We start from the raw sequence: 27,258 nt of genomic DNA, 5'->3' as shown, positions 1-27,258 counted from the left end.
ACAAAATAACAGAAGTCACTGCAGTTTTCTCTGCTTAACATAAGTCTGACTTTTACCCATGGTGTTCTACCATGTCCCAAAAAGGCAAAATACTACCATATTTACTCATGTGATCTGAACCCATTTGGGCTCTTTTTCCCAAAAATCAGCCCTCCAAAACTAGGGCACATATTTTAAGCAAGGAAGCTGATGTTCTTCACTAGAACTTCACTGGCCCAATGCCACACTTCCCACTGCAGCTTCTGAACATCAGTTCATTACAAAAAAACAATATGGCTAAAACAAGCACATGTGGCAGGTGGGTAAACAGTTTAGTAGGGGTGCACAGATAAAGATTTTTTGAGCTGATACAATGGCCAATTATTAATAAGCCATATCAGTCAATACCAATCTCATTGCCAATAATCATCCTGGCAGCTTGGAGAGCAGCATCAGGCTGTTAAGTCTCTTGTGGGAAGAAACATGGGGGAAGGAAGGGACATGGGGGGGTCAGATTGGGGCCCCCACAGTGAGGGAGGGAGTGGGGCTAGGGCAGGTGCTGCATAGATGGGGCAGGGAGGAGCGCGAAACAGAGCCGTGGCTCATCTAAAGGGTGCAGGGGGGGAGCTCCCACCACTGCATGCACCCCTGGGGGTGGCATGGAGGACATGTGCCCCCTGTATCTGTGCCCAGGGCAAGGGTGGTCTTCCCACTTGGGGCTGGAAGCTGTGCTGGGCTCTTCCTGGCAGGGAGGGACCAGGCCAGGGCTGTGCTTGGGGCGGGTGGGGCAGGCAGTGGTGGCACAGGGAGGGGGGGCTACAGCCACCCCAAAATTCACTGTAGCCCTCCTATGGCCCTCTCTCCCAGCACCACTGCCGCCCACCCCAAGTAGAGCCCCAGCCTCAACACTCCCGCCCCCCATTGGGAAGGGCTCCTTCCCTCCCTCCCTCCTGGACAAGCCACGGCTCCATCCCATGTCCTGCCTCACCCCAGCTATGCAGCACCTGCCCCTGTTCCAGCCACACTCCTTCCACCACTGTGGGGGACCTCAGTCTGCCCCCCCTTGTCCCTTCTGTCCCCAACCCCTCCCCCCACAGACTTACCAGTCGGATGCTGCTCTCCAAGCTGCCAGGCTGAGATCCTGATTGTGTGCACGCTACAGCTCCATGCATGCATGCAGAATTTATTGGCGAAGTTATGGGCCACATAAGCCAAGAAAAGCTGATTGCCGATAATGTCAATTTTCCTTATATTGGTGCCGATACGAGATGGACCAATGTATTAGTGAACCTCTACAGTTTAGCAAATTTTAAGTAGCAACTGGAATGATCCTATAGCATCCTTAATTATACATCTATGCCAATTCAAATATTCTAACCCATGAAGCCTGCCCTGTGGTGTGTATCATGGGAAAATACATGGTGCTTACTACCACCTTCTGGTCTCTTCTATTAATTCTACCATTACAAACAAGCATAACTTCCTCACCTAATTTTTTAAAATCCTTCCTTTTCTAGAACAACTAGGACTAGCTCTTTCACCTGTCTCTGGTCAAGATGATATGTCATCACTCTATCCTCCTGCCCATGTGTATTTTGCTACCCTATAGAGTTAAATTAATGTATTTGTTTACATAAAAACATCCATCCCTTTATATTATTTATTGCATTCTCTCCCACTCCCTGGGTGTGGACACATGAATTCTTGGAGCCCTTTCAAAAGTGGAACATTTCAAAAGGGCAGCAGCTGGTACATTCTAATTGTTGCATATGAACAAACTGAAAATTATTCAAATGGTGCAAAATCACTCCAGGCTTTAACCCAATATAACTGGCTTTCCACACAAGATATACAATATGTCAGTTTTAGGTACTGGGTCAGGCTGCAGGATTAAATATGAGGAGGAACATGAAGAATGTGAGATTCTGATACAAGGGCAGGAATGGAAAAGTGCTGTTCAGTTGTATTCTATAAAGATTTTTGTATTGTACTTTTCATTAACAGCAAAAGTGCATGGATCCCTTGGTCAGTTTAAAATATAAGTATTATATTTATACCCAGATAGAAAAATAAGATGTAAATAATTTTTTAAAAGAAAAAGTAAAGAATAGCCACATATTTCATGCAATCTGAATGACAAGCCTAAAGAATAAATGTCTGTTTACCCAGTACAAAAAACAAGAGTCCCCTAGAAATAATGCCCAAAATTCTGCTGCCTAATTAGAACAGCTTCCAGTCAGTGATTCAATCATTCTTCCTTTAAAAGCACAAAATCTAGAGTCCTTCATGCAAAACCCCACTTAGCTTTCCAACTTGTTAAAAGTTTGATGCACGTGGACGTTCTCAGAGAAGTCTCCTGACCATATACTTCTGTAGCTCATTGATCCAAAAAGCAGAATATTAGCTGTTTTTCTGCTCACAGGTACAATCATCTGCATTTCTGCTCAGGGACTGTTGCTGCCAGCCATAAATTAGGAAGTGTAGGTGGAAGAGTAGCACAGAAAAACAGCCAGAAAAAGGCTGCTGTCAAAATCAACAGATAGATTATTGTCTTCTTTAATCATCTGTGCATAATTTCCAGGGTTATAATCATCAGTGTAATTACCCAGAAGCTCAAAAGTTGCAAGCACCAGAAATTGAAGATTTCAAGGCTAAATATATCTCACCATTCCTATTTAAATCAAAATATCAATTCAAGATACTTTCTGTGTTGCATTTTGTTTGTCTAATAGAAAGGTTCAATTTCACTGATAAATAGTACACTAACATACTTTTTGCTGAATGTATTATTATTTTGCAGCAGGCAGCTCCACATTGCTGAGCAATTCTATGAAAGAGAGAGCAACCAGGTGCTCGGGAAAAATAGGACTGACCACACCAGATCAGACTAGTGCCTCTGCTTAGTTCAATATTCTGTTCTTAACAGTGGACAGTACCAAATACTTTAAACAGATATGTAAGAAACCCAGGTGTAGGTGATTCTGGTATAATCTCTCTCTAATTACCATTAATTAAGGTTTGGTTTATGTCTCAAAGTATGAGGGATTAAGCACTTCCAAATTTTTAGTGTTTCTTTAAAATTCTCACTGCTGTATAATCTAGATGTTTTGAGTTGGATGTACAAACTTATTTTAAAACCTCTTTGATATAAAGTTGCCATGAGTTCACAGGACATGAAAATCCTAAGGGGAATTCAATTCTAAATGCATTGCTTTTCATTTGCAGTGCCACCTTGTTCTTGGACTGTAAGAAATGGTGAATGGAAGTGCCTGATCTACCATCTCTAAACCATTCAGTATTTTGTAAAACTTCATCATGGCAAGAGCTCTTTATTTCTCTCTTTCCTAAAAGACCCACACCCACTATTTTCACACAGTCCCTTCTTGTGAATATTTTTCTATACTTCTTAACATTCTACTAACTGATTTCTGACCCTCCCCACTATTTTTGCTACATCTGCTTACAAATTCTCTTCTCAGCTTCCTGATTCTAGTATTTTTAAAGTTTTTTCTGTTATTTGGCACGGCAGCACACCTTCAGGTGCTTGCAACTTTAAGGGCTGAGGCAGGCAGCTGGCAGGTGCCTGATGAGGGTGGCCATTTTCAAACATAGGCCAGCCAGGCAGGGCTAGCAGTGGGCAGCCTGCAGCTGGGGGAACAGCACTATCCAGCTCCCCTGTGGAATGGAACATCCTGGAGGTAAGGGCAGGAGCTAAGGGGGTGGCTTAGAGACTCCTGGTCCTGGGAATGACTCAAAACTGCACCCTGCCAAGGTAGGGAGCCCTAAGGAGCGCCAGGACCATGAATCTCCTCAATGGAAGGTGGGTAGGGGTGCCATAACCCTGGCCCTCACCATCTGGTGGGTAATGATGCAAGCAGGGGGAGCAAGGGGAACCAGGTGCATTAGTAGTGAGAAACCTGAACCCAGCAGGGATGTGAGATCCTGGAGGCCTCAAAGCGGGCCCCATAGTGTGACGGCCCACTCAGAGTACAGTGCAATAAAGGGGTGCCTGAAGGACTAAGAGTTGGGGTGCAGAGTAGGGCTGTGAGAGTGGTTTAAAGGACTGCACTAGGGGTGTACTGAGTAAGGCTGCAAAAGCAGCTTGAAGGACAGTACATGGGCCAGCTCCAGAAGTGTGAGTATGAGAGGAGTTGCCCAGTGAGGGGCAGAATCAGCCTAGGATTTGTCACAAGGCTAGACCACATAGAGCAGGGGAACTTGTAGGAATCGAAGGATTGCATGGTAGGGACAGCGTGCAAGTGGCAAAGCCTGATGGCCACTCAAGAGGAGTGAGGGCAGTGGAGTGTGGCCCAGTAATAGGCAGTATATACCAGAGGCCCCTGTGAGAGGGGGGCAGAGTGCAAGAGGCCTCCCATAAGAGTGGGGGTTGGAGTGAATGTGAGAATGAATGGAGCCCAACTATGGACTGAGTTTGCTCCTGCCTCAGACTGGAAAGCAATCATAATCAGAATGCCATCTGCAAAGCATGGGCTGCAGTGTAGGGAAGGGTCAGAGCCATGGATAGCGCCTCCTGGCATCAGGGCAAGGAATGGGCAGCCTCCCACTTAATAAATCAAATTAACAATCAAGTCATGGCAGGAGAGTCAGGGCAGACTGCCCTAGGCAAGTGGGTGGGCCACTATGGGATCCAGCCTCGAGCTTGCACCCGTCACATTTGGTTTCATTTCTGTAAATATTATCTCTTCTAATTTCATCATAGTCCTCCAAGTTCTGTTCTTGCATATTAATTTAGTTTAGACTCCTTTTTATTAGCTATGATTTAATTTAAGGCAGAAGGTATTGGAAAAGATGGGCAATTGAAGTACAAGTTCACTACTTTGCTAGTACCTCGCTAAGGAAAATGACTGAAAAATGGAGGGTATTTACAGCAAGAAATGAAGTTCAAGCACTACAGGAGAGCTTGAAACATTTAAATGTTATTGGAATGAGGGTTATGAAGTATTATCCACAGGCTAGGTTATTGTAGGTATGAGCTCCTTTTGTTGCCAAGCAGATCAGATCACTATTGGCTTTGATAGTGATCAGTATGGAAGATGAGAGAAACAACAAGGCCTATGGACCATCACGTGAATCTGAAGAAAGTGAGGTGCTTAAGTAGGAGTTCTGTTTCCATAAGGCAGCCAGGGTTTACTTTATAACATGGACAGTGACAAAGAACGAATCTATTTGACAATATTCCGTAAGTGAATCTCTGGTTCAGCTGTACATTAGGACCTGCTAAAAAAGCAAAAACCCAGTTCAAGAAAAGATTAACATTAGTCAGAGTGATCACACTTTTTCACTGTATGAGAACATTCAGGTCTTTAATTTTGGGCTTCAGAATACATCTTACGCATGCGGTTGTCTAAAGTAATCACATATCCCTCTAACTATTATTACTTATGGAAACCCATGTAGTCTGGCTCCTGCTACACAGGGGATAACCCCTGTGTTGCTAGATTACTATTTGCTCAAAACTTTAACCTGTGCTGGTTTCGGCCACGCTGCTATGTTTCATTGCTCCAAAGCTTCCAACAGACCCCGTAAGAGCAATTTGGTATCATCCCAATTTATACATTTTTCCATTAAACAGCCTAACTAGAACTGATTATAATACACCTTCATACATTTCATATTAAAGCTTTCTAGAAACAACTATAACACCTGAACACTTTTCTTGGGGTCTCTCAGACACCCACTATCCCATAGTCCTCTGCTTTTCCTTCTCTCCTTTAAAGGGACTGACTTGCCCTGCCGTGAACTGTCAGGGACCTCTGCAGGGACCCCGTTGTCTTTGACAGTACCAAGATTCTTCAAGCCCCAGTGCTGACTCCTGCCCTTTGAATAGCAGTGCAGCTCCCACCACTGCTTGGACAGTACTGAGGCTCCCCTGGTATACAGTTCTGACAGCAGCACAGCTTTTCACTATTCTTTGAATGGCACTGGGCACACTAGAACTGCTTAGAGGGTGATACAAGGGTGACTGCCAGGGGTGGTGGGAGTGAACAGAGCAGCACCGGGCCCCTCAGGGCATGGAAAGCAACCAGTTCTACCCCCTGCCTTGCAAGAATCCCTGGAACAGACTGCTCTTCTCACAGGGGATAAGGCAGCTCTTTACCACTGCCATAGCCCCTAAGAAACAAACGGTTTATCTGCAGGGAGTGGAGTGGGAGGGGTGGCAAATAGCATGCCCTATGCCCCCTGCCCGTTGCAGGTAGCTGTTGGCACAGTAGGAATGCAGGGGCAGCCCCACCTCCCAGGCAGTGGGAGGCTGCCTCTGCCCTGAAGCTACCTCTAGCTGATGCCCATGTTACAGATTTTGAGCTTGAAACTGAACTTATAATTGTGTTACAATCTGACTTCACAGTAAGACCTGTATTCTTATTCTTATTATTGCTGCTGTGTTATTATTAATTATACTAGTAGTAAAAAACCAAACATTTGGTTCCATACAAAGCTGAGTGAAGTTTTAAAACCCAAAGAAGGATCAGAGGAAAACCTATCTACAGTCTGCCTACCATGGGGTGGGGGGAGCAAAGGAGCAGCCCCCTATTGCTCCTTGGTGAATAACTTAATTGTTGTCCAGCCAGGAGGCTAGAATGCCTGTATATCCCCCATTCTCACCACATTTATTAGCTCTACACATTTCCCTAAAATTTACAGTGCTGGAATTGAACACCTGTACATAGCCTGTGATGTAAATACTTTTGTTATTATAAAATGTGAAATAATGAAAGTACACTGGGTTACCTGAAGGAAACAGTACAAAGTTATGTAAAGTTATAAAAACCTAGAAAAGAATCAGAGGAGAACAGATCTACTCAATAAAGTTTATAGGTTAAAAAAGGCCACTGTCACATATTTCAAGCTCAAAATGGAACCTATTATTAATGTGTCATAGTCTGACGTCACATTAAGAAGACCTGTATTATTCTTATTAATAATAATAGTCATAACAATAATAGCACAAACCTTCACCACCAAGATCAGATTGTCAGAACAAAACCAAATAAAACCATTAAAAAATTAGGGATATTTTTCCCTGGACGCATCTCAACGTAAACTCATTGAACTGAATTATTTAACTGCTGGACTTACCTTTGTTAACTACACAGTCACTCGCAATTCCTTCATGAGAGCATACTATCGCCTCTCTTACCATAAATTTAGGGTCTCCATGGCATGGCTGTTTAAACGCTGACAATCATATTCAAATCAGCCAGGCAGTTTTATAGTCCAGACTTGTTTGGCAACAGACTTTCATCATCTACCCTTGCATTTTAAGCATTTTCTAATCACCGGCTCAAAATGAGATTTAGTTATTGGGATGTGACATTGATTGCACTAAATGAATATGTCAGCAACCTAGTTCACTTTTGTAGGAGCTGCTTCCTGGATAGTAATTTTTTATTTACCATCAAAGGAGGAAAATCTATAAACAGAATTCATTCTTGAATATTTTATCCTTAATTTTGGAGTCTTGCACTTCTTATTATATGGTCAGCATTTAACATGTTCCATTACATTTCAAGGTTTTATCATATAAATACATAAAACATCAGCAGCTAGCTGATTTAACTGACTGAAGAATGTTTTTTAGAACAGGAAATGCTAATTAAGAATCTACTTTACAAATCATGAAAGTCTGTGGATGAACAAAGCACAGAGGTGAAGCTTTAGCTTGATTTCTGGTGGGCATGATGAAGTAGATGTATGAATTCATACATCTCTGCCCTCTTCTGAACATAATGTTTGTTAACCACATAAACTCAAAAATAAGACAAGGCACAATGTATAATGCCTGTATAATGCCTTCTGCTGGGCAGAGACAACTTAGCTCGTGCATTTTCGAAGTAGTTCAATTTAACTCACGGAAGCGGTGAGTCTCATCTCCTCTCATTCAGCAAGCAAAACTTTGCTTTTTCAGAGCCACACAATGGTTTTTCAGAACCACATATTCAGGAATCAAGTGGAGTGCCCCAGGAGTCAGTCCTGGGGCCGGTTTTGTTCAGTGTCTTCATTAACTATCTGGAAGATGGGATGGAGTGCACCCTCAGCAAGTTCACAGATGACACTGAGCTAGGGGGTGTAGTAGATATGCTGGCAGGTAGGGCTAGGATTCAGAGTGACCTAGATAAATTGGAGGATTGGGCCAAAAGAAACTGCATGAGGTTCAACAAGGAAAAGTACAAAGTCTTGCACTTAGGATGGAAAAAACCCTAGGCAACGCTACAGGCTTAGGGTCAAATGGCTAAGCAGCAGCTCCGCAGGAAAAAACCGGGGGTTACAGTGGACAATAAGCTGGATGTGAGTCAGCAGTGTGCCATTGTTGCAAAGGTTAAAGAGCATACTGGGCTGATTTGTAGGAGTGTTGCCAGCAGAATAAGGGAAGTAATTATTCCCCTCTATTCTGCACTGGTGAGGTCACATCTGGAGTACCATGTCCAGTTTTGGGAGCCCCCCACTACAGAAAGGATGTAGACAGATTGGAAAAAGTCCAGTGGAAGGCAAAGAAAATGGTTAGGGGCCTGGGGCACATGACTTTGGAGAAGAGGCTGAGGGAACTGGGCTTATTTAGTCTGCAGAAGAGAAGACTGAGGAGGGATTCGATAGCAGCTTTTAACTACCTGAAAGGAGGGGGTTCCAAATGAGATGAAGCTGTACTGTTTTCACTGGTGGCAGATGACAGAACAAGAAGCAATGGTCTCAAGTTGCAGCAAGGGAAGATTAGGTTGGATATTAGGAAAAACTTTTTCACAAGGAGGGTGGTGAAGCACAGGAACAGGCTACCTAGAGAGGTGGTAGAATCTCCATCCTTGGAGGTTTTTAAGGCCCAGCTCAACAAAGCCCTGGCTGGGATGATCTAGTTGGGGACGGTTCTGCTTTGAGCAGGTGTTTGGACTAGATGACCTCCTGAGGTGTCTTCCAACCCTAATTTTCCATGCTTCAGTGACTCTCTGAATCATCATATAATGATTCCTGTAAGAAGAGCATCCCTAAATTCAACTGGCTACAGCCTCTTACATCAGAGGCATAACTAGCATTCTCAGCACCTTGAACAGAGAAGCTGTCAAGTGGGCAGGGCAAACCCAAGCACATCCTGCACCCTGGAGGCTGCACACTGATACAGGACTATATCCATTTTTATGCTGTTCCCATCAACCTAAATAACCATTTAGAATCAAATGACCAAATATCCATGAGAAATAACAAGACACTAAAAAGGGATGGGGGAAAACTATTTCAAGGCTCGGAAAGTATTTTTTAATACAATGATAGCAAAACCCACAGAACTAGAAGGATAAAAGCAGATCATTACCATTGAACTAACAGGATTTCATGTTGAAACCCGTAAGTAGAAAATATCAAAAAATAAAAGGAGGGAATATAGAAAAGAAGGGAAAATTTCAGGAATTTGCACATATATTTTTCAATCTTCTTAATTTTTTTAATGTCATCATTACACTGACATTTGAAAATAGCCAAATAGTTAAACCTGTGAACAAACAGAACAATTAGAATTGTGACATTCTTCTGGGAGGCCCTTGTCTTTTTATGTGTCTTATGTCAAAAACATTATTTAGTCACTGAGTAGGTACCATAATAATAAATTGTTACCAAACTTATTTATTTAAGTTTTGTCTTTGTTTTCATACTGACCTAAGGTCCAGTCAGAGACAGCTTCCAGATGTGGAGAACTACTGTAGAGGGCATGCATATACATAAGATGAAGCATCAGCTCTGCCAGCCACCACCAAAAGAAAATGCGAACCATGCCCAGGATTAAAATGCGAAAATTAGTCTTCAGACGGCAGGCTTTTTGTCTCCTCATCTAAAAGAAGTAATCAAAAGCAGTTACAGTTTTCACAAATGGCCAGAGGTTTTGTTCAAAGAGATTTTCTGGTGCCATTTTCTTAATTTATTCTTTCTTACTGCTGTCATCAAGGGAAGTATGTCAATGTGGCACTGGGGAATTCTCTGCAGACCCCATTATTAAAGTTATTGTTATTAATCTATTTTTTAGAGATAGAAGTGGAAAAATGTAAGTAGTAAGTGAAAGACATTTACAGTCACTCCCACAGGGCTGTATGCAGCATTTACAGGAATTCAGTTCCATTTCTGTCTGTTGAGGAACTTGACAAATGCTTTCAAATAGAAAGAAGGAGCATTTCCCCTCTAAACTTTGTCTGCACAGAACTATATCACTACAACTGGAATATGAGAGATTGCAATTATGCATGCTGCAGTGGCACCATTGCCACTTAACATGTGTAAGGCAGGGGTCAGCCTCTGGATCTCGCCCACAGACCTGTAGTTTCACCAGCAAGAGGCTCTCCCTGAGCCACAGTCAGCTCCCAGGGGGTCCAGCTGAAGGGGAGCTCTCTCCGTGCCACATGGCAGTTGGGAGGCACAGGCTCTGCCAGAGGCGAACTTTCACCAAGCCATACCGCACATGAGCAGAAGGGAGAAGCAGTGGTTGCAGCTGCATCCTAAGGGAGCAGGAGGAGGACAATCGGAGGCAGGGGGCACCACATGCATGTGTGCACTCATGTGCACATGGCAGACATGCAACAGTGGAGAGTAGCTCCTGCAGCTCCCTCCAGGTAAGTCTATGGAGTACGGGGAGGGGGGGGACACAGGTTATGTGTTGGGTGGAAGGGAGAAGGAGCACAGGCTGCACACATTGGGGGGGGGGGATTCAATTGGGTGGGTGGGCAGGTGGGCACATGCCCCCTGAGATTTCTACACCCACAGTGGGGAATGGGACTGCAGCTGAGCCAGACCAGCTCCAAGCAGGAGCTGCCTCTGTGGCCATGGACACCCGGCAGCAGCAGGGGCACGACTCTGCACCACCACCAACTGCTGCTTCTGTACCTCATCATGCCAGCTTGGCGCTTCCTCCAGCTCCATGTCCCGGAGGTGGCTCCTGCCCAGACTGACCTGGCTGCAGCCCCACATACCTGCTGTGAGCACAGAAATCTTGAGGAGCATGTGCCTCCCCCACTGCATTACCTGTCCACCCCCACCCACTTTCCTTACATCCTTTCTTCACACACAGAGCAGCTGGGGGTAGGGGGCAGAGGGTCAGGAGTGAGGGGCACTAGCACAGCTGGGGGGGGCTGTAGGTCAGAATTGAGGACTCTGGCAGAAATAAATATAAGGAAACTCTCCCAGGTTTCTACTTTTCTCAGCCTGTATCCACCACTGTTGTCCCTCATTCTGATATCACACAAACTGCAACACACAAGAATGTAAAAACTGCCATACTGGATTACTGGCAAAAGTTATAACCAACCAGATAAAGCAATTTTCTCAAATTAGGTTAATACAAAATACATGGGTCTGTCTAATGCAAGATCCCCTTCTCTGACAGTGACCAGCACCATAGCCTTTAAAAGAAGATGCAGGAAACCTATAATAGGTGAATTAATCTGCCCATTAATCTGGAAAACTGACTCACAAAATATACAGCTCTCTTATGAATTTTTAACAATACAGTTTCATCATCTTATACATTTTCTTCCCACTAACAAAAGTAAGTAAAATTCACTCCATGAGATAAACAGAAATTCAACATCCTAAAAAAATAGCTACCAGTAATTCCCTTATCATCTCTTGGATTAATTAATTCCAAAGAAAACACCTTGCCTTCAGACTCTGAAAAAACCCCTAGAATTACAACACTGATTGGATACAGCTATTATAATTTTTTAAAAAAAGAGAGAAAGGAAATTTACTTTTTAATTGCTTTCCATTAAACTTTAGAGATAGATTCTCAGCAGATATGTAATATTTTGTTGACTTAATTAAAAGCCATTGTTTCTTTGAAGTGTTTAGTTAAACAGGCTTTATAGCAGAACAGAAAACCAACCAGATAGTCTAACTTGAAAAAAAAAGCTTTAATACAAAATCTAGGGAGCAGGAAGCTTTAAAACATGTTTTTTCAATGTGTGAGACAGCTACTAATACAAATACTCATCTGCCTTTCAAAGTAATATTGACACTCCCAGAGAAAGCCAGATCTGAACTGAATGTCTATTGATTTCAAAGGATTTTGGGAACAGGTCATAGATCTTATTAAGTTGTACAAGTTTAGCCCGCTGTCCTTGCAAATGCCTTAAAACAAGGGCTGGCAACCTTTGTCATGTCAGGCCACTGTTTGCAACCCAGCCCTCACCATGGACCACACCTTGCATTCCCAGGTAACCAGCAGATGTTGTCAGGGGAAAATAGCTAGGACCCTAGAGATGACTCCCCTGACACAGCAGAAAGAATACACTGCACATGGCAAGCAATAGGACCCTGGGGATGCCACCTCTACTGCTGTAGCTGGCCCATGGTTGTCAATTCGTTGAGCTGCTGTGGGCTGAATCCAGTTGTAGGAGTAAATTTAGTCAGCTTCTGGCACACTTGACGAGAAAAAACAGAGAGAGACCAGAAGTGCTGATACTGCTTATTTCAGTTATGTTCTGAGATAAAGAATTCTGCATGCCTTGTTTTTGTTTTACCCTGTGTACAGATGTTAAGTTTATTCTTCTCTCTGAGAAACCAGAAACTGATAACTATTTCTATAAGCACAATGCTTCACTCTCCTTTAAGTAAGCAGCCTGTGTGTCTGTGTGTGTTAACAATCAGTGATCTACTGTCCAAGGTCGTATTTTTTTCCTCTTTCTCTGTCTTAAGTATAAATATGCTTGTAAACTTACAGAGTGCAAGAAATCCCTTGAAACAGACAATTGGGTGATTCCCCTTGCTGTATGGAATTCTCCCTGTGATTACAGTATAGCCCTAAATAAAGAAAAGCTGGCTCTGTCAGTTCTGATTCAACCACAACGCGAAGTTTGATTTCTTCCACACAGTGTATTCATGAGCTGAATCTGGCCCATGAGCCATAGGTTGCCTTAGAAGTGCTACGTAACATTGCCAAAAAGCACATACCAAAAGAAGGTGCAAAACAACCAAGTGATTCATTCAGACATATTTTGTGCATACAGGTAACCCCCACTTAGCGCTCTTAATTGGTTCCTGAAAAACGAGCATTAAGTGAAACAAGTGTTAAGTGAAACTGAAAGTTTTTGATGATCCAAGCTGGCAACTGCAAGTGTTTTTAATGACCCAAGGTAGCGACCCTGGGTGTTACAATGTAATTCACTGAGCGCTAAGTGGAATCAGGTATCAATTTAAAATGAGCATTATAGCAAAACAGCACTAAGCAAAACAGCATTAACCAGGGGTTGCCTGTATATTAAATGTGCTGTGCATTAATGTGTATATTCATACACATTATTCAAAAAGTACTTCTAATTCTGGAGGTGCCATTTAAATGCGAATTGTCTTTCACCAGTGTACCAGAGGTGTTGCTCTTGGATGCTGATGCCATTTCTTCAAACTCTATATCCTACCTCTGATTCCTGGTAATGCAACTTGCATACAAGAAAAGTTCACCATTCCCCTTATATACCTGGGCTTACACATGCATATGCTTGTACACATGCTCAACACCACCATGGATAGGCCTACACAAAAATAAGCTATTTCAATTTGCTGTGGAAGAGGGAACAGGCTACTGGCTGGAGTGATCTAGGGGACTACAAAGTAGGCAAGGCATAAGGTCTAAGGCAGCCTTAGCAGCTAGATTCCATTTCCATGACTTTGTGTAAAACAGTACTGCAAGACAAATTGTGCACTGTACTAAAAAACTGAGCATTGGGAAATAAGCTATGGGAATGCTATAGATGTCATTAACCAGACTCAAAGCTGACAAAAATAAACTACTGCAGAAAGAGACAAACTAACAGTTACCCTAAAGTCCTATAATTCTAAAAAAGTCCAGGGATGAGATAATCAATTCCAATATTCTCAATCTCTATCAATAGAAAGCAAAAGCCAAATAAAATTTCAACACAGAAAAAGAATGGGATTTTCCATGTCGTTGAAGACAAAATATGGGGAGAAAAAAAATGACACTGCCAGATGTTGAAAAATCTCCTGTTTGTACATAATAGACTGGATTAATTGCTCAGGAACAGCTGATTGCTGTGTGTCGCAGGGCACTGAAATGCCTGCTCCTAGGAAAAGGTACAGGTGCTGGCTGCTGGGGCAACTGCAGTTCGGTCAGCTGACCGGAAGAAGGCAGGGCCTGGCCTGGCCTATATAAACAGCCTCCATGGGAGAAAGAGCTCTGCTGGAGTAGGCAGCTTGATGGCCTGAATAGCTTTGGCTCAAGGATACTGGGAAGAGAAAGTCCAGGTAGGGGATTTGATTGATGAGTAGCCAGAGGGCTTAAAGTTTATGTTTAGCCAGGTGGCTTAGTTCTTGAGTTGTAGCCGATTAGCTTACGGTTTTGCTTTGTTGTTACACCGGAGGACCGGGTGAGGCTGTAGGGGTTGGAGGAGGCCTCATAGGAGCTCCCCAGTAGTGTGGGGGTTCCTGGTGCTGGAAAGGGTGTTGTGTTTTGGGGTGTATCAACCCCGGCCCCAGTGGGGCAGTGTTGTGTGGGAAAAGCCCCAGTGTGGGTGCAGGTGAGGAGCCCCAGTAGGGTGAGTGACCCAAGAAGGTGGGTCTGGGGGCCAGGCACGGCTACTGCCACCTGAGCCTTGGTGGGGTTATAGACCCGAGGAGGGGGTGCACTGACCCCAGCCCTGAGAAAGGGCACAGTGCATTGGGGGCCAGGCATGGCTACAGCCACCTGAGCCCCAATTGTGAGGAGCACCAGAGTGGGCACCGGCGAGAAGCCCAGAGGGTACTCGCGTTAAGCCCCAGGGAGGGCACACAGGAACAGAAGCCCCAAGAGGGGAATTTGGGGGCCAGGCACGGCTACGGCCACCTGAGCCCCAATTGCGAGACGAGGCCCCAGTGCGGGTAGGGAGCGCGAGGCTAAGCCCAGTGCAGGTGGGGAGCACAGAGAAAGGCCCCAGTGTGGGCCACGAGAGTGGGATAAGCCCAGGAAGTGCCCGTGAGGGTGCGGGCAGTCGAGACGAGCCCAGGGAACCCACGAAGGTGTGGGCACGGCTGTGAGGAAGGCTGGAGAGCGTCTACAGGGAGCACGGGCGACTAAGGAAAGAGAGGCCAGAGAGCATCCACAAGGGCGCAGGCAACAGTAATCGACTAGGCAATGTCCGGTACATCTGAGAGGCTTGGGGCGTGGTATTGGGGGTGATAGGAGCCACACATAGCCCTTGAGGCTTTAATTCACGGGGTACACTAAGACGGGACACAAACTGGGATACATCGGGGGTACTATGTCCAAGGGGGCAAAAGGCAGCCTCCCTTAATACTTTTGTCATCAAAGACATGGTGAGCGAGAATGAGGGTGCATGGGACACCCACTTGGCATGGTAGGGGCACTAGGAGAGATCACAGCTGCTCCTTGGGTCCCCGCCCCATGATGCTGTGCGTTCTTCTTCCCATATTAGAGTCAAGGTCAAGGAGACCGGCGGAAATCTGCTGAGCAAATGGTGATCACGCAAGTTAAAATTGCATGGGAGAAGATTTAAATTTTGCAGTCTGCAAGTTTCCCAGGATGCCATCAAATTCTATAATAGTAACTCTATTACACACTTTCATCTACTTTCACATTACCTCCTTCTCTCTGAAGTGAAACAAAATATAATCTAATGGTATAGTGGGAAACTTGCACTGCCTTCCAAGACTTGCACACTATAACTGGTTCAACCAAAGAACATTGCAGCCATCAATCTTCAATTTTCAAATGCCTCCTTTATTACTCCTGCTAAAATTTCAAATGATTCTGTCAGCACATGGCAAAAGTAATGCTTACAAGCACTACTATGAATTTTCATGCTCAAAACAAATCATGAGTCTGGAAAATAGACAGAATTCCTGAAATTTGGGGTGGAAACATAAAGGTTTCAACTGGCTGCACAAATGTACTTTCAAAATGAGCATTCCCATCTATCTCCACATGCAAAATCCTACATTTTCAGGCAAACTATAAATGTGGAGGTAATATAGAAGAAAATAATGCAACTCTAATTTCGGTTTTGAATTTATAGAAGCTAGCTCATATTTTTACCTACTGAGATTCCCATGATTTTGCATGTGTTTGTACAGTGCCTAACCACAATGAAGCCTCAGGCCTTGATAGGGCTTGTGAACATTGTTATAACACAAAAATGACTGCTGATAGTTTCATTTTCGCCTATGAATTATTACAAGATAGTAGCATTATTGCTAAACTCTCTGGTCCATGGACCTGATTTAGTTTTCATTTTCTACAATTCCCCTTTGCAGCATGCTGAACAGCAACCCTCTTCTCAGCCCTAAGATTAACAAAGCAGTTCTTCAGTTCTCATTCTTCTTTATAGTCTATGCATGCTGACAGAGCTAATGAAAGGAATGGACAAATCCATGCAGGATGGGCCCATGAATGGATATTCAAATGACATGATGGTTAGAGATGCAACCTCCTAAGTCTCTAAATGCTGGAAGGAAAGAAGGGCAAGAGACAGATCAATCTGGATAGGTTCTGAATCTTTCCCTTGGTATCCAGTCCCTGCTACAATGAAACATTGGGATCTCAGGCTAGATGGACATGTGGTCTGAAACAGAATAGCTCTTCTTAAGCAAATAATCTCCCTCAGAATTAAGTCCCTTAAGGAAATAAGCCTCCTTTGCAATATCTGCAACAAGTAAACCAGTATTATCAACTATTTAATAATCTTATCTTTCTTGTTTAACACAGAGACTTTACAGATCCACTCATCCATATTACAGAAAGTTGCATCTGATCTTTCTCCAGGTTTTACTCTGTCTCACTGTTCTCATGCCGAAAATGGAAACTAGCTATGATGAGGATAGTTTCACTGAAATGACTACAATGCTTCTGAGGGTATAAAATAATAAAGACTAAGGAAAAAACTTACTCTTCATTTAAACCAGTGTTATAAAGGAATCATCTCATTCGTTTGAATTGTCTTTCCCCACTTCCCACTAGTTTTGCTCTGTTCCTGAAAAGGGCTTTATAGATGCAAAAATGATTGACTTGTTCTCAGTTAAGCCTGGAAAATTACATCTCTCAACGACCTTAGCAGATGCTTGTGCTGTTCTGACTTATCTCCCTTAATGACATTTTACTGGCAGTGAACACTTTGAAGAAACCAAGTTTCATCAAAGTGCAGAAAAATTCCTTGACTCTGCCCTTTTAATTTATACAGCACTCCTGCTGGGTCAGTTAGCATCTCAACACCTCTGTTTCCTATATCACATGCATGGTGTCTCAATATGAGTGTTCATTTAGGAGCTTGGCCTGAGATATGCAAAGTCACATATGGAATTTTGAAATTTGACTCCTGTTAATTTTAATGGAAAATAAGCATGTAAATAGCTTTGACAATCTTAGTGCCTATTTAGGGACATGCCTTGCCTCTCTTACTGTATTTTTAATGATATTTAAAATGCAGATACTTCAGATATTGTTCAGTTCTGTCATTATGCATGCTTTTACTAAGGAAGCCTTGACTTATACTACACACCAAGAGTAAGTGCAGCTCTTCAAGTTTCTTGAGCTTTTCACTGTGAGGGAAAGAGGACAATCTTTCAGCAGTTACTATGCTGGTCACTGAAAGTTAATGATATTTTTCACATAAATCTAGCTGTAACTTCTAACTCAAGGAGGTAAAGAAAATACAACCCACAAGCCAGATCAAGATCAATTGATTATATCTGGCCTGTGGCTGCCCCTGCACCACTCCACAAAGCTGAGGTCCACCCACTCCTGCTTAGGGCAGCCCACGCCATGCTCCCATTCCAGCTCCAGCCATTTTCCACCCATTCTGCCTGTCTGGTATGATGAGCAGCCACCTCTAGGTGGCCGAGTGGGTAGAAGCTCAAGTCCTTCATGCTGAAGCAGAAGCCACCACCACACTGCAGCCAAACACACCTTCACCTGCACCTGCACCACACCCCCAGCCAAGCTCTGCTGCACACAGCCCCAACCCTGGCCAACTCCCAGGACCTAACACCTGGGCAGCCCTCCACACACAAGACAACACTACCCGCCTTCTTCCCCCCCGCACCACACACATACTCCAAACAATATACAAGAGTAAGAATTTATTTGAACTATTATGCAATCACCTCTATATACACTACTCAAAGAAACATAAAACAGGAAAAATATACTTTTGAAAAAAATAAAATGTCATCATAGATTTTTTTATTTTTAGTATATGATTTATTTTTATCTTTAATTTGTTAAAATGATATCTTCTGAAAGATTTTGTGTGTGCAGCCCTTGGCAGCTCACCAAAACTCATTAAGTGGCCCACCAGTCAAAAGAACTACCCACCCTTGTTCTAGCTGGTTATGCTAGCATTCATTTGAACAGATGCAGGCATATTGCTTTCAATTATAGAGTTGCAAGAGCACAGGGACAATTTTTGGTATTTTATTTCAAACTGCACACAAGTCTATACTAGTTTTCTAAGGATACATGGTGCTCTTTATTTCTATTTGTTATACTGGTGGTACAGGCTATTTGATCAGACTATCTTTCTTTGGGTTATGCAGCAATCATGTATTTCAGAACTGTATCTATGCATTGTCGGCGTTAAATTATAGACCATGATAGACTGTGCTCACCACTGGTGTCTTGAAAGTTGCTTATTCTTGATGGAAAATGCTAATAACCCCTCCATATATCTAGTCTTTTCTAAAATGTTAAGAAACCTCTGCCTTAGTGACATGCTGGTAGGTCTGTGTTACCGCTGTACACATCTCCTGAATGCAGCTACTTTGCAATTATCTGTCCTTCCCAGTAAACTTACATACCAACCACCTGTGAAGACTAAGGTAGAAATATATACTTGGCATTGTTTTAAAGTGATTACAGGCTCAAAAAAGGTAGCTGATTGACAGCACTGAAAACTAACGTTTATATATACCAAAAAGGCAAATACAGTATGCACAAGTTCTGTGCCCTGTGAGCGGCTTTTATACCCTGCAGACCATTTCTGCTGAGATTGCTAACATGACAGCCACTGGTGCCAACTGTGATGATGCTCTGTTATGTAGGTCCTTATCTTTCAGGAACTGGAGATCAAGCCAGTTCATATAACCCATCAGAAACAGGATACTACCAAGCCAACAGTTAACTTTTGCTTATCCCCACAGAAAATCATCTAAAGCAATTATCTAAAATGCTTATTCCTAAGTCACCAAATTCACAGTCGCTGTGTTCAACCCTATGTTTTCCTGGACAAGGGCTTCTCCACTATGCTTCAGTTTTGCCTATCTTCTCAGCTTCCCCGCCTCTTCAGTGTCATCTCCCTGCGAGCTTTTAACTTCTTCCAGGGCCAGCCAATTATCCCTGCCAGCTGGCCCAGCATTCCTAAGCAAGCAGGCAGGCTATTACCCTCTAGCCTTCTGCAGCTGGGCTCCAGCGTCTGAGCCATGCACCTTGTTACAGCAAGTTATTACTAGGGACCTATCCAAATCAGAGTGGCAAATAGGCTATTTCTTAGGTCAACTGCAGCACTGACCGCTGTTTATGTGGGCTTATTGCACTGCCCCCCCCCGATCCAGCAGCTGATTTGCTGTGGGGCTCAGATGGCCCAGCCCCTCATCTCTGACTGGCCAAGAGGGCTACCTTTCATGCAGCCCCACTGCTCGCTGCTGATTGGCAGAGAGGGCTGCCCTTCATCCAGTCTGAGAGGGGCACGAAAGGTAGCCACCTCAGCCAATCAGCAGCTGAGGGAGTGGCTGCTATCCTGGCTGTTCCCCTTCATGCTAGCAGCTCCCCCCGGTGGGCTGTGAGACTGGGCCACTTACTATTTTTAGTCATTTTTTTTCCTAGTGATTCTGTGCAAAATTGCAGAAACTGCCATTTTTCATAGTGTTCGTGGAAACTGCCATTTTTTGCGGTTTCCACAAAAATCGCAAACTCGCAATTTGAGTAGGTTCCTAGTTATTACTATATTTACTCAAATACAAGATAAGGTTTCTTCATTCAAACAGCATGGGGGAAAATGGTCTTTGTCTTACATATCCATACTAGGAAACCTCATTAAATACTATCTATCATTAAACTACTGCCCAAAACATCATGTGTTCAGTCACGGAAACCAACTATGAAGTTAATTTAAATAAGCCAACACTAAACATGACTATAAAACACATGGTATATATGGGGCAAACATACCGATAGGAACCTACCACAAAAATAGGTTAGTACAACCCTTCTGAATAAGACATATGGTTAGGGGTCTACTTAAATTGTGGTCAAACTCACCAATATTCATAGGTTGGTCACGGCATAAACACCAAATTCCGTGGACATTTTGTGGCTGTGCTCCAGCAGCCCTGTCCCTCAGCATACACTGGCAGAGAGGCCCCAGTGGGAAGGAGAGACAAGAGGCCAGCTGCCATCTTGACTGCTGGCTACCCTTTATGCAGCCCCATCCCTCAGCACTGATTGGTGAAGAGGCCCCAAGGGGAAGGACAAACAAGGACAGACAGTGGCCCTCTTTTCTTCTACCCTTTGTGCTGCCCCCCCAAGCCAACACCTTCCTCTTCCAGATGGCCTGCAAAACTGAGCCACAGCAGCCATGAGAACCACTGGCTTCCACTGGGGAGCCAGCATTTTATTTTTATTTTATTTTTTTGTTGATTTCACAGATAATCCTGGATTTTGCAGTTTCTGAGAAATCAGCAAAACCGCAATTTAAGTAGCCTCCTATATATGGTGGTGCCTACTTGAGCACAGTTCCCCTCAGCATCAACTCTTTTTTTCAAGTCATTGTGAGCCACTATAGTGAATACATTTTGACTTCCTCTTCAATCCGACCACTAAGCTATCCCTTTCTTTCCTAGTTCCAATAATTCCTGTTTCCTCATCAGCTGTAAATGCAAACATCATCAAATGGGGACCCAAACAGTTCACCCAGAATCCCTCTGTCACCCCTTCTTTAAGCTTATTACATATGATTGGTGTAGCCCCACCCCACATGAGGTGGAGCCAGACCAGGTTTTGTTGAATTTTATCTGCATATAAATTTTTGGAGGATTCTAGGGCTTGTGACAAGAACACGCAGTTCCAGTTATGAGTGGGGGGCAAATTAGCACATGGATCCTTTGTGGAGGAAATCTGGAGTACACACACACATACCAAGCAGTGCAGGGCTTAAAATGTTGTTGATTCTGCTGGGATCCAGCCCAATTAACTATATGATAAATCATGAGTCTTTTGGCTTTGGACTAATATTATGCATAGTTTGTACCCTATACAAGTAGAAAAAATAGTGCTGTTTAAAATTGTGTTTATGGTGCTAAAACTTCTAGTAGTTTCAAGAAAGTAAAATGCCTCAACTGCACATGAACTAAGCCTATGTGTAGTAAATATGAACTACTACAGGCATCTTTATTTCATGGTCAGTATTTTCTAATTTGCCCCACACTTTCATGTGCTCAGGGAAAGCAAGGTCTGACAGTAAGGAAGGGGGGAAGAGACTGCAGAGGGAAGAAGTTGGGGTTAGGGTAAGTAGTTCCTTTTCTGCTACATTGGAAAGAGGACAAATTCAAGGCCAACTTCTAATAATTAGATTCTATAACGAATTTATAAATTTTCCAGCTACATAATCTAATTATTGGGGATCATCTTATATTCAAATAAATATGGTAGCTGCTTCCAAATTGCAGTCAGTGGAAAGTGTTGATCAAGTACATATATTGATCAAGTGCAGCTATGATACATTCAAGGCAGCCAAATGAATGGCATAAAAGCACACGAAGAAACATTTTATCATTATGAGCCTGTCTACCTATGATAATCCTATAAAGACTCTTTCTATGGCCCCTCTACATGTTAAAAGTTTTGCACAATTAACTGGTTAATTGCACGATTACCTTAAGACCAGCTACATGTGCAAAGTAGCTATTGCATGACAAAAAGCTCCAACCAGCTATAACATTAGACCTCAAAAATGTGTACTAACTTTGCAGCTGGTTGCTATCGAGCTTTATTTTACAAGTGTAGCAGGGTTTCCCCTGTGGCTGGGAGCCTGTCAGCTAACAGGGCTCCCAGTTGCACAGGTGCACTTTTCCCAGAGTGAAACCCCTGAGCCATGAGGATTATGGCTGCTGTGATCCCCAAGGCTAATAAGAGGTGCATGAAACCCCCAGCCCACACAGGGCTCTCCATCCTGACTGTGCCTCACTTGCAGCTGGGATCAAGAGCCCCGTCAGCTATGAGGGCTCTCAGTCGCAGCTCCCACTCTGGCTGCATGCAGCATAGATCCCAGAGTGAGCCACTGGCACTCCATCCCGCATGGGGAGAGAAGAGAGTCCAGGGTCCATGAGCCTGTGGCCCAATCTGACCTGTGGATCAGGGCAGATGAGTTTGGTCTAGCAGTTAGAGCCTCTGCCAGGAAGTGAGAGACCTGTATTCTTGGCCCTCCTTAGCCTAAGGGGAGTGTGTGGCTGAAGGCACTGCTTTACTTAGCACATAGACATTATGGAGCACTGCAAGAAAGACCAGGGTCTTTTTGCTCAGTATACAGGAATTTTAGGCCTCAGTGATTCAAGTCACTGTCCTGGAGCAAGACATCTAAATTTTAGGTGCTGTAGCACATAACTAGAGACAAAAATATGTGCAAATATTCCCTTGGGAATATTCTTCCTGCAAAGAAGAATTTTTTTCAACTATTTGAGTTGGTCTAATAAAAAATATCAGATTTACCCAAAGAACCTTGTCTGCCTATGTCCTTAGACCAACACAGATACAACCTACACCCCTGAAATATTCCCTTGGAGCAGTTTCCAAAGGGGAGAGGAAGCCACTCTTCCTGACTAAGCAGCAGGTGTTATACTGTAACTGCTAAGTGTGCCAAGCCTGTAGTGATATAAATGTAACAAAACTGCTCCAGCTTTAACCCTGTTTCAGCTGGGGTTAAAGCTGTGGTGATTTAGCTCACTTGTACTGCTACAGGCTTCTGCTATATGGGCACACGTAGCATTACAGCATAACAGCTCCTTTGCATTCCAGAACAGCATATCTCCCTCCCCTTTGAAACCACCATGAACATCCATCCAAGGCTGGTTTGGGTCTGACCCAAAAGCCATCTTCTATACATGTGCTCCAACACATGGAGGCAGGAGAGCTTTAGTTAGAGCAGCTCTGAGAGGCACTCTAATGAACGTGCCCGCAGTGTCACATGTATTCAGCATCCCGCACTTCAAAATGGCATCACAGTGCTTTAACTAAAGTTTGTTTGATGAGATTTAGTTGAAGTACCCCCGTCACCATTTTGAAATGCAGGGACGCTGAACACACATGACACGAAGGCTGCTGGAGTGCACTAATTACCACACTCCAGCAGAGTCACAGCAGACTCAATTTAATCAAGTCTGCTCCAATGTGTGCTTATTAGCACACATTGGAGCACAGTTCCATCACATGTATTTGGTGACTTGGGGCACCTATACATGACAAAAAAATACTACTTCTCTCTTACTTCTCCCATGCTTCTAAGTGACTGAAAACCCCACTTCCCTGTTTCAGAAGGGAAATAAATATATAATCATGATTCCAAAACACCACAGTCTAACACAAAAGATAAATGTATATATATTGGGAAATGCTCGTACTAGTTTTCCACCTTCTCATGCCAAGGCTTTCAATCTAAATAAATCCCTATTCAACTAATATTAAATTCTATTTGGACATTTTTCTTTAATCAATCAATTAATCAAATATATACATTGTTTTAATTAATAGCCTTTTGTGAATTCAGTATCTTTTTATAGCTGACATGGAAGCAGAAATGCCTAAGCTTGTGTTTTAAGTGTTCCTCTATCTTCTTATAAAACATACTTCAAGTCATGCTAAGAAAGGGCAGATGAAGATAAGCTGACTTCAAGAACATTTTCTATTTGAAAATCTCATCAATGAGAATTCTTTATCAAGCAGGTAACTGCAAAATTAGTTTAGCTCAGATTCATCCACAAAGTGCATTATAAAATACATTATAATAAGAATCATCTCAAGTAAGATTGGATGAAAAAGAATTTTTAGGCTCTGTCTATCCAAAATTTCCATCTCATTCACTATGACATCTCTCAAGATTAAAGAATCTGCCTCCTCATCTCTATCCCCTTTAATGTATAATCACTTCAGCATCTACATCAGGCAGCTCAAAAGAAGTTACCTATTTTGTGGATGGCCTTTCAAAAATAGGTCTGATTTTCAGAATTTGGATCCACATCCAAAATTTCCTGATGTCTGGGAGTATTTCATAATTTGCATTTTTGACTAAGGCCTGCATCTAGTTTTCAAGCTTTTTTCTTTCTCATTTTTTCAGGACGACTGATCCAACTTTTTCACACCCCTTAGCACACACATTAAAGATAAGGGAAACATCTAGCATGCTGAGGTGGTAGGAGGTGCTCCTCTGCATATCTGGCCTTCAGTAAACATCAGATTAACTGAATACTAATAGCAATGTGATATTAAAAATGTTGTTACCTGCTTACTAAATTCATCAAAGTTCATAATGGGTCCATTATGGAACACAGGATAGTAGAACATGTAGGCCAGCATCCAGAGGAATGAGTGGTACCGCTTCTGAGTAGACCCATGCCAGCAGTACTCTAAGCTGAAACTTGTGTAGTAGATGCAACGAACAGTCAGGGTGAAGAGAAGCAAGTAATATTCATTTTCAGTATCATACCACCCTCTCTGTAAAATAAAGCAGATGTTAATGGTATGATGTTGTTTCTTCAAATGTGTTGACATCCTAATGGGTACTTCAATGCACACTTCATCATCTAAGACAATCTAAGAAAGTAAGACGGACATAATTTTAAGCACTGTACTAACTTGACTATATAATATCCTATGCGAGAAAAGGGGAGGCAAACAAAAAGTTTCAACGTAATTAATAGATTTGTTAAATGACCATGTATGACAGACAGGGCCATTCCTGGGATGGAGGGGGGCAAATCGGGATGACCACCCCATGCCCTGCACTTTGGGGGGCCCCATGGAGTGGGGCAGAGCAGCGGCTCTGCGTCCAGCCGCTTGCTACCTCCCCGCCCCCTCACACACCACCGATGCCACTGCTGGCATTGGCAGCAGCAGTTTCTTCGGGTCCAGAGCCAATTTGCATGGGCTGATTTGCCCTGGACCCCACACCCTGGCCGGGTCAGCTCTGATGACAGACTATACTTTTGTTATAATTTCGGGGTGGAGGGGGGTGTTAAATACCTTCATGTTATAATTTTTAAAATTTTGCAAAAATATAAAAGATATCATCTCTACTATGAGTCCTGATTGCCTTTTCCTCTAGACCAGGGGTTCTTAACTTTTTTTGTGTCATGGTCCCCCTTTGGCAGTCTGGTGGAGCCTATGGACCCCTTCTCAGAATGTTTTTAAATGCATAAAATAAAATACATAGAGATTAGTGAAAATAAAGATGTAATTTTTTTTCCCATCCAAGTTCACGGACCCCCTGAAATCTATCCACAGACCCCTTGGGGGTCTGTGGACCCCAGGTTAAGAACCCCTGCTCTAGACCTATATGGCTACAACCCGGACACTGGACACATGGAAGATACTGAATTTTAGCCTATTTTTTAAAATAAAATCTTCATATTTTCCCCACGCACGAAGCAACTGTGACAACCTGAAACCTGAGATCCTGCTCCTGCCTTTGTTTCACGGTAATTTGCATCATCACAGATCTTCACAGGAGGTGAGAGGCTTCATACCAGCTATAAACTGACTTTCCAGAGAAGTTTTCCATCTATTAACTCCTCTGTGAAATCCTATGACATATGAACTTCCATTTCTACCCAGGAGAACTTCTACAATCTTTTCCAATGCCTGAGCCTGAAAGCTTATAATTAAAGAATTTTTTTTGCAAAAATCTTGTTCGTCTACTAAAAGTTATCATCTCTACTATGAGTCCTGATTGCCTTATTTCACGTTATAACAACATTGCATGCCTCAGTTTTCCTGTTGAGCTTGTCTACAGAGAAAGAAGGTTTTGAAGACAATCTGCTTGAGTGGTCTACTAGGAGAGAATGGGCCGTGAACCAATGATGACAAAATTTGACACAATTTGCTGGGCTCCAGCTCAGCACCTGGGCTAGGTAAAGACATTCAAAAAGCCTGAGGTAGAATCAATCTAAGTTACATGGTTTTCTGCAAGCAGTGTAGTTTAAATCATTAATAAACAGAACACACATTTGCCCTTTGGTGGGGGCATACATTTTAGACCAGGCTCCACCCTTTTTAAGTCAGTCTGCATGTGCCAAACTTCTGTTCTGTTACAAGTATGAACCAGTTTCCAATCACTTCTACCAGTAAGGCTAGGGACAGAAGTTGCACATAACCCAGTGTAAGTGATCAGAAACTGGTTTAAACCTGTAACAGAAGCTCTGTGCATATAAACCAGTTTCAAAATGGCTGAAACTGGTTTAAGATAAACCTGGTTGAATGTAGTATCAGACTTAACTGATTTAGGTCAAACCAGTTTTTGAAACTTCTGTCCCAGACCCCTTCCTGCTTCAAGTTAAATCACAGTCCCCCAGCATCCCAGCCTGCTTTCCAGCTCTGAGCAGGGCTGGCCCTGCTCCTCTGCTCCCTCACTGAAGCAGTGAGGGCTGGCTGACTGGGGGGAGGGAAGAGGGAACAAGCCGAGCTTGGGATGCAGCCCAGTCTATGGGGAGAAGGACTGCCCCCCTGGCAATCCCTAGCTGGGGCCTGGGGCCAGGGATGGGGAGTTAAACACCCCTTCCCCTTCTCAAACTTACTGCTAGCAGCAACTGTGGACTACAAATCCCAGAGGCACCTGGAAGCAGGAAGAGGAAGTGATGAGAAACCCTCTGGAGTCCTGCTGCTGTGATTCCACACTGCAAATCCTAGAGACCTCAGGGGCAGCAGGAAGAGGAAGTGAACACACAGCCAGAGACCCAAACTCTATTCTCCCCTGGCTTCTGGCCTCAGCCACTGGAGACACGTGGCTGCATTTTCTGAATCGAAGGTAAAATGCCTGTCCACTTCTGTTTCAATTTAATCTATGCATCTTAGATTAAACTGCAAAGCCTGAATCAATTCAGCCTTGGGCTTTTTGACTGTCTGTACCTAGCCCAAAAGTGTAATGTCTGTATCTGACCTAGAGACTGCCTGCTGTTTCTGGTGCCAGGGAAGTACTTCAGAAAAGTATAGTACAAAAAGTCTTGATATGCCCAGAGACAAGGGGGGTGGGGGGGGAGAGAGAGAGAGAGAGAAAAGGCACAATGAGACGAGCCTAAGAGACT

At 43.4% G+C, this 27,258-nt stretch overlaps 1 protein-coding gene across 1 annotated transcript in view; it reads right to left on the bottom strand.

Moving 5' to 3' along the window:
• HHAT (hedgehog acyltransferase) overlaps window positions 1-27,258 on the bottom strand; it is a 268,031-nt gene that overhangs the window by 191,032 nt on the left and 49,741 nt on the right. The window contains exons 6-7 of the mRNA XM_019548569.1: window positions 24,461-24,673; window positions 9,640-9,811 (exon numbers count right to left, since the gene is read on the bottom strand). Coding sequence (XP_019404114.1) covers window positions 9,640-9,811; window positions 24,461-24,673 — 385 coding nt within the window. The remainder of the gene's footprint in view (window positions 1-9,639; window positions 9,812-24,460; window positions 24,674-27,258) is intronic.

Source organism: Crocodylus porosus, unplaced genomic scaffold (genome assembly GCF_001723895.1).
Source record: "Crocodylus porosus isolate Cpor-Errol unplaced genomic scaffold, CroPor_comp1, whole genome shotgun sequence".
In the NCBI taxonomy this organism is placed as follows: domain Eukaryota; kingdom Metazoa; phylum Chordata; order Crocodylia; family Crocodylidae; genus Crocodylus; species Crocodylus porosus.
Note: the sequence above shows the minus strand (reverse complement) of the source record. Positions and strands in the feature narration are given on the sequence as shown.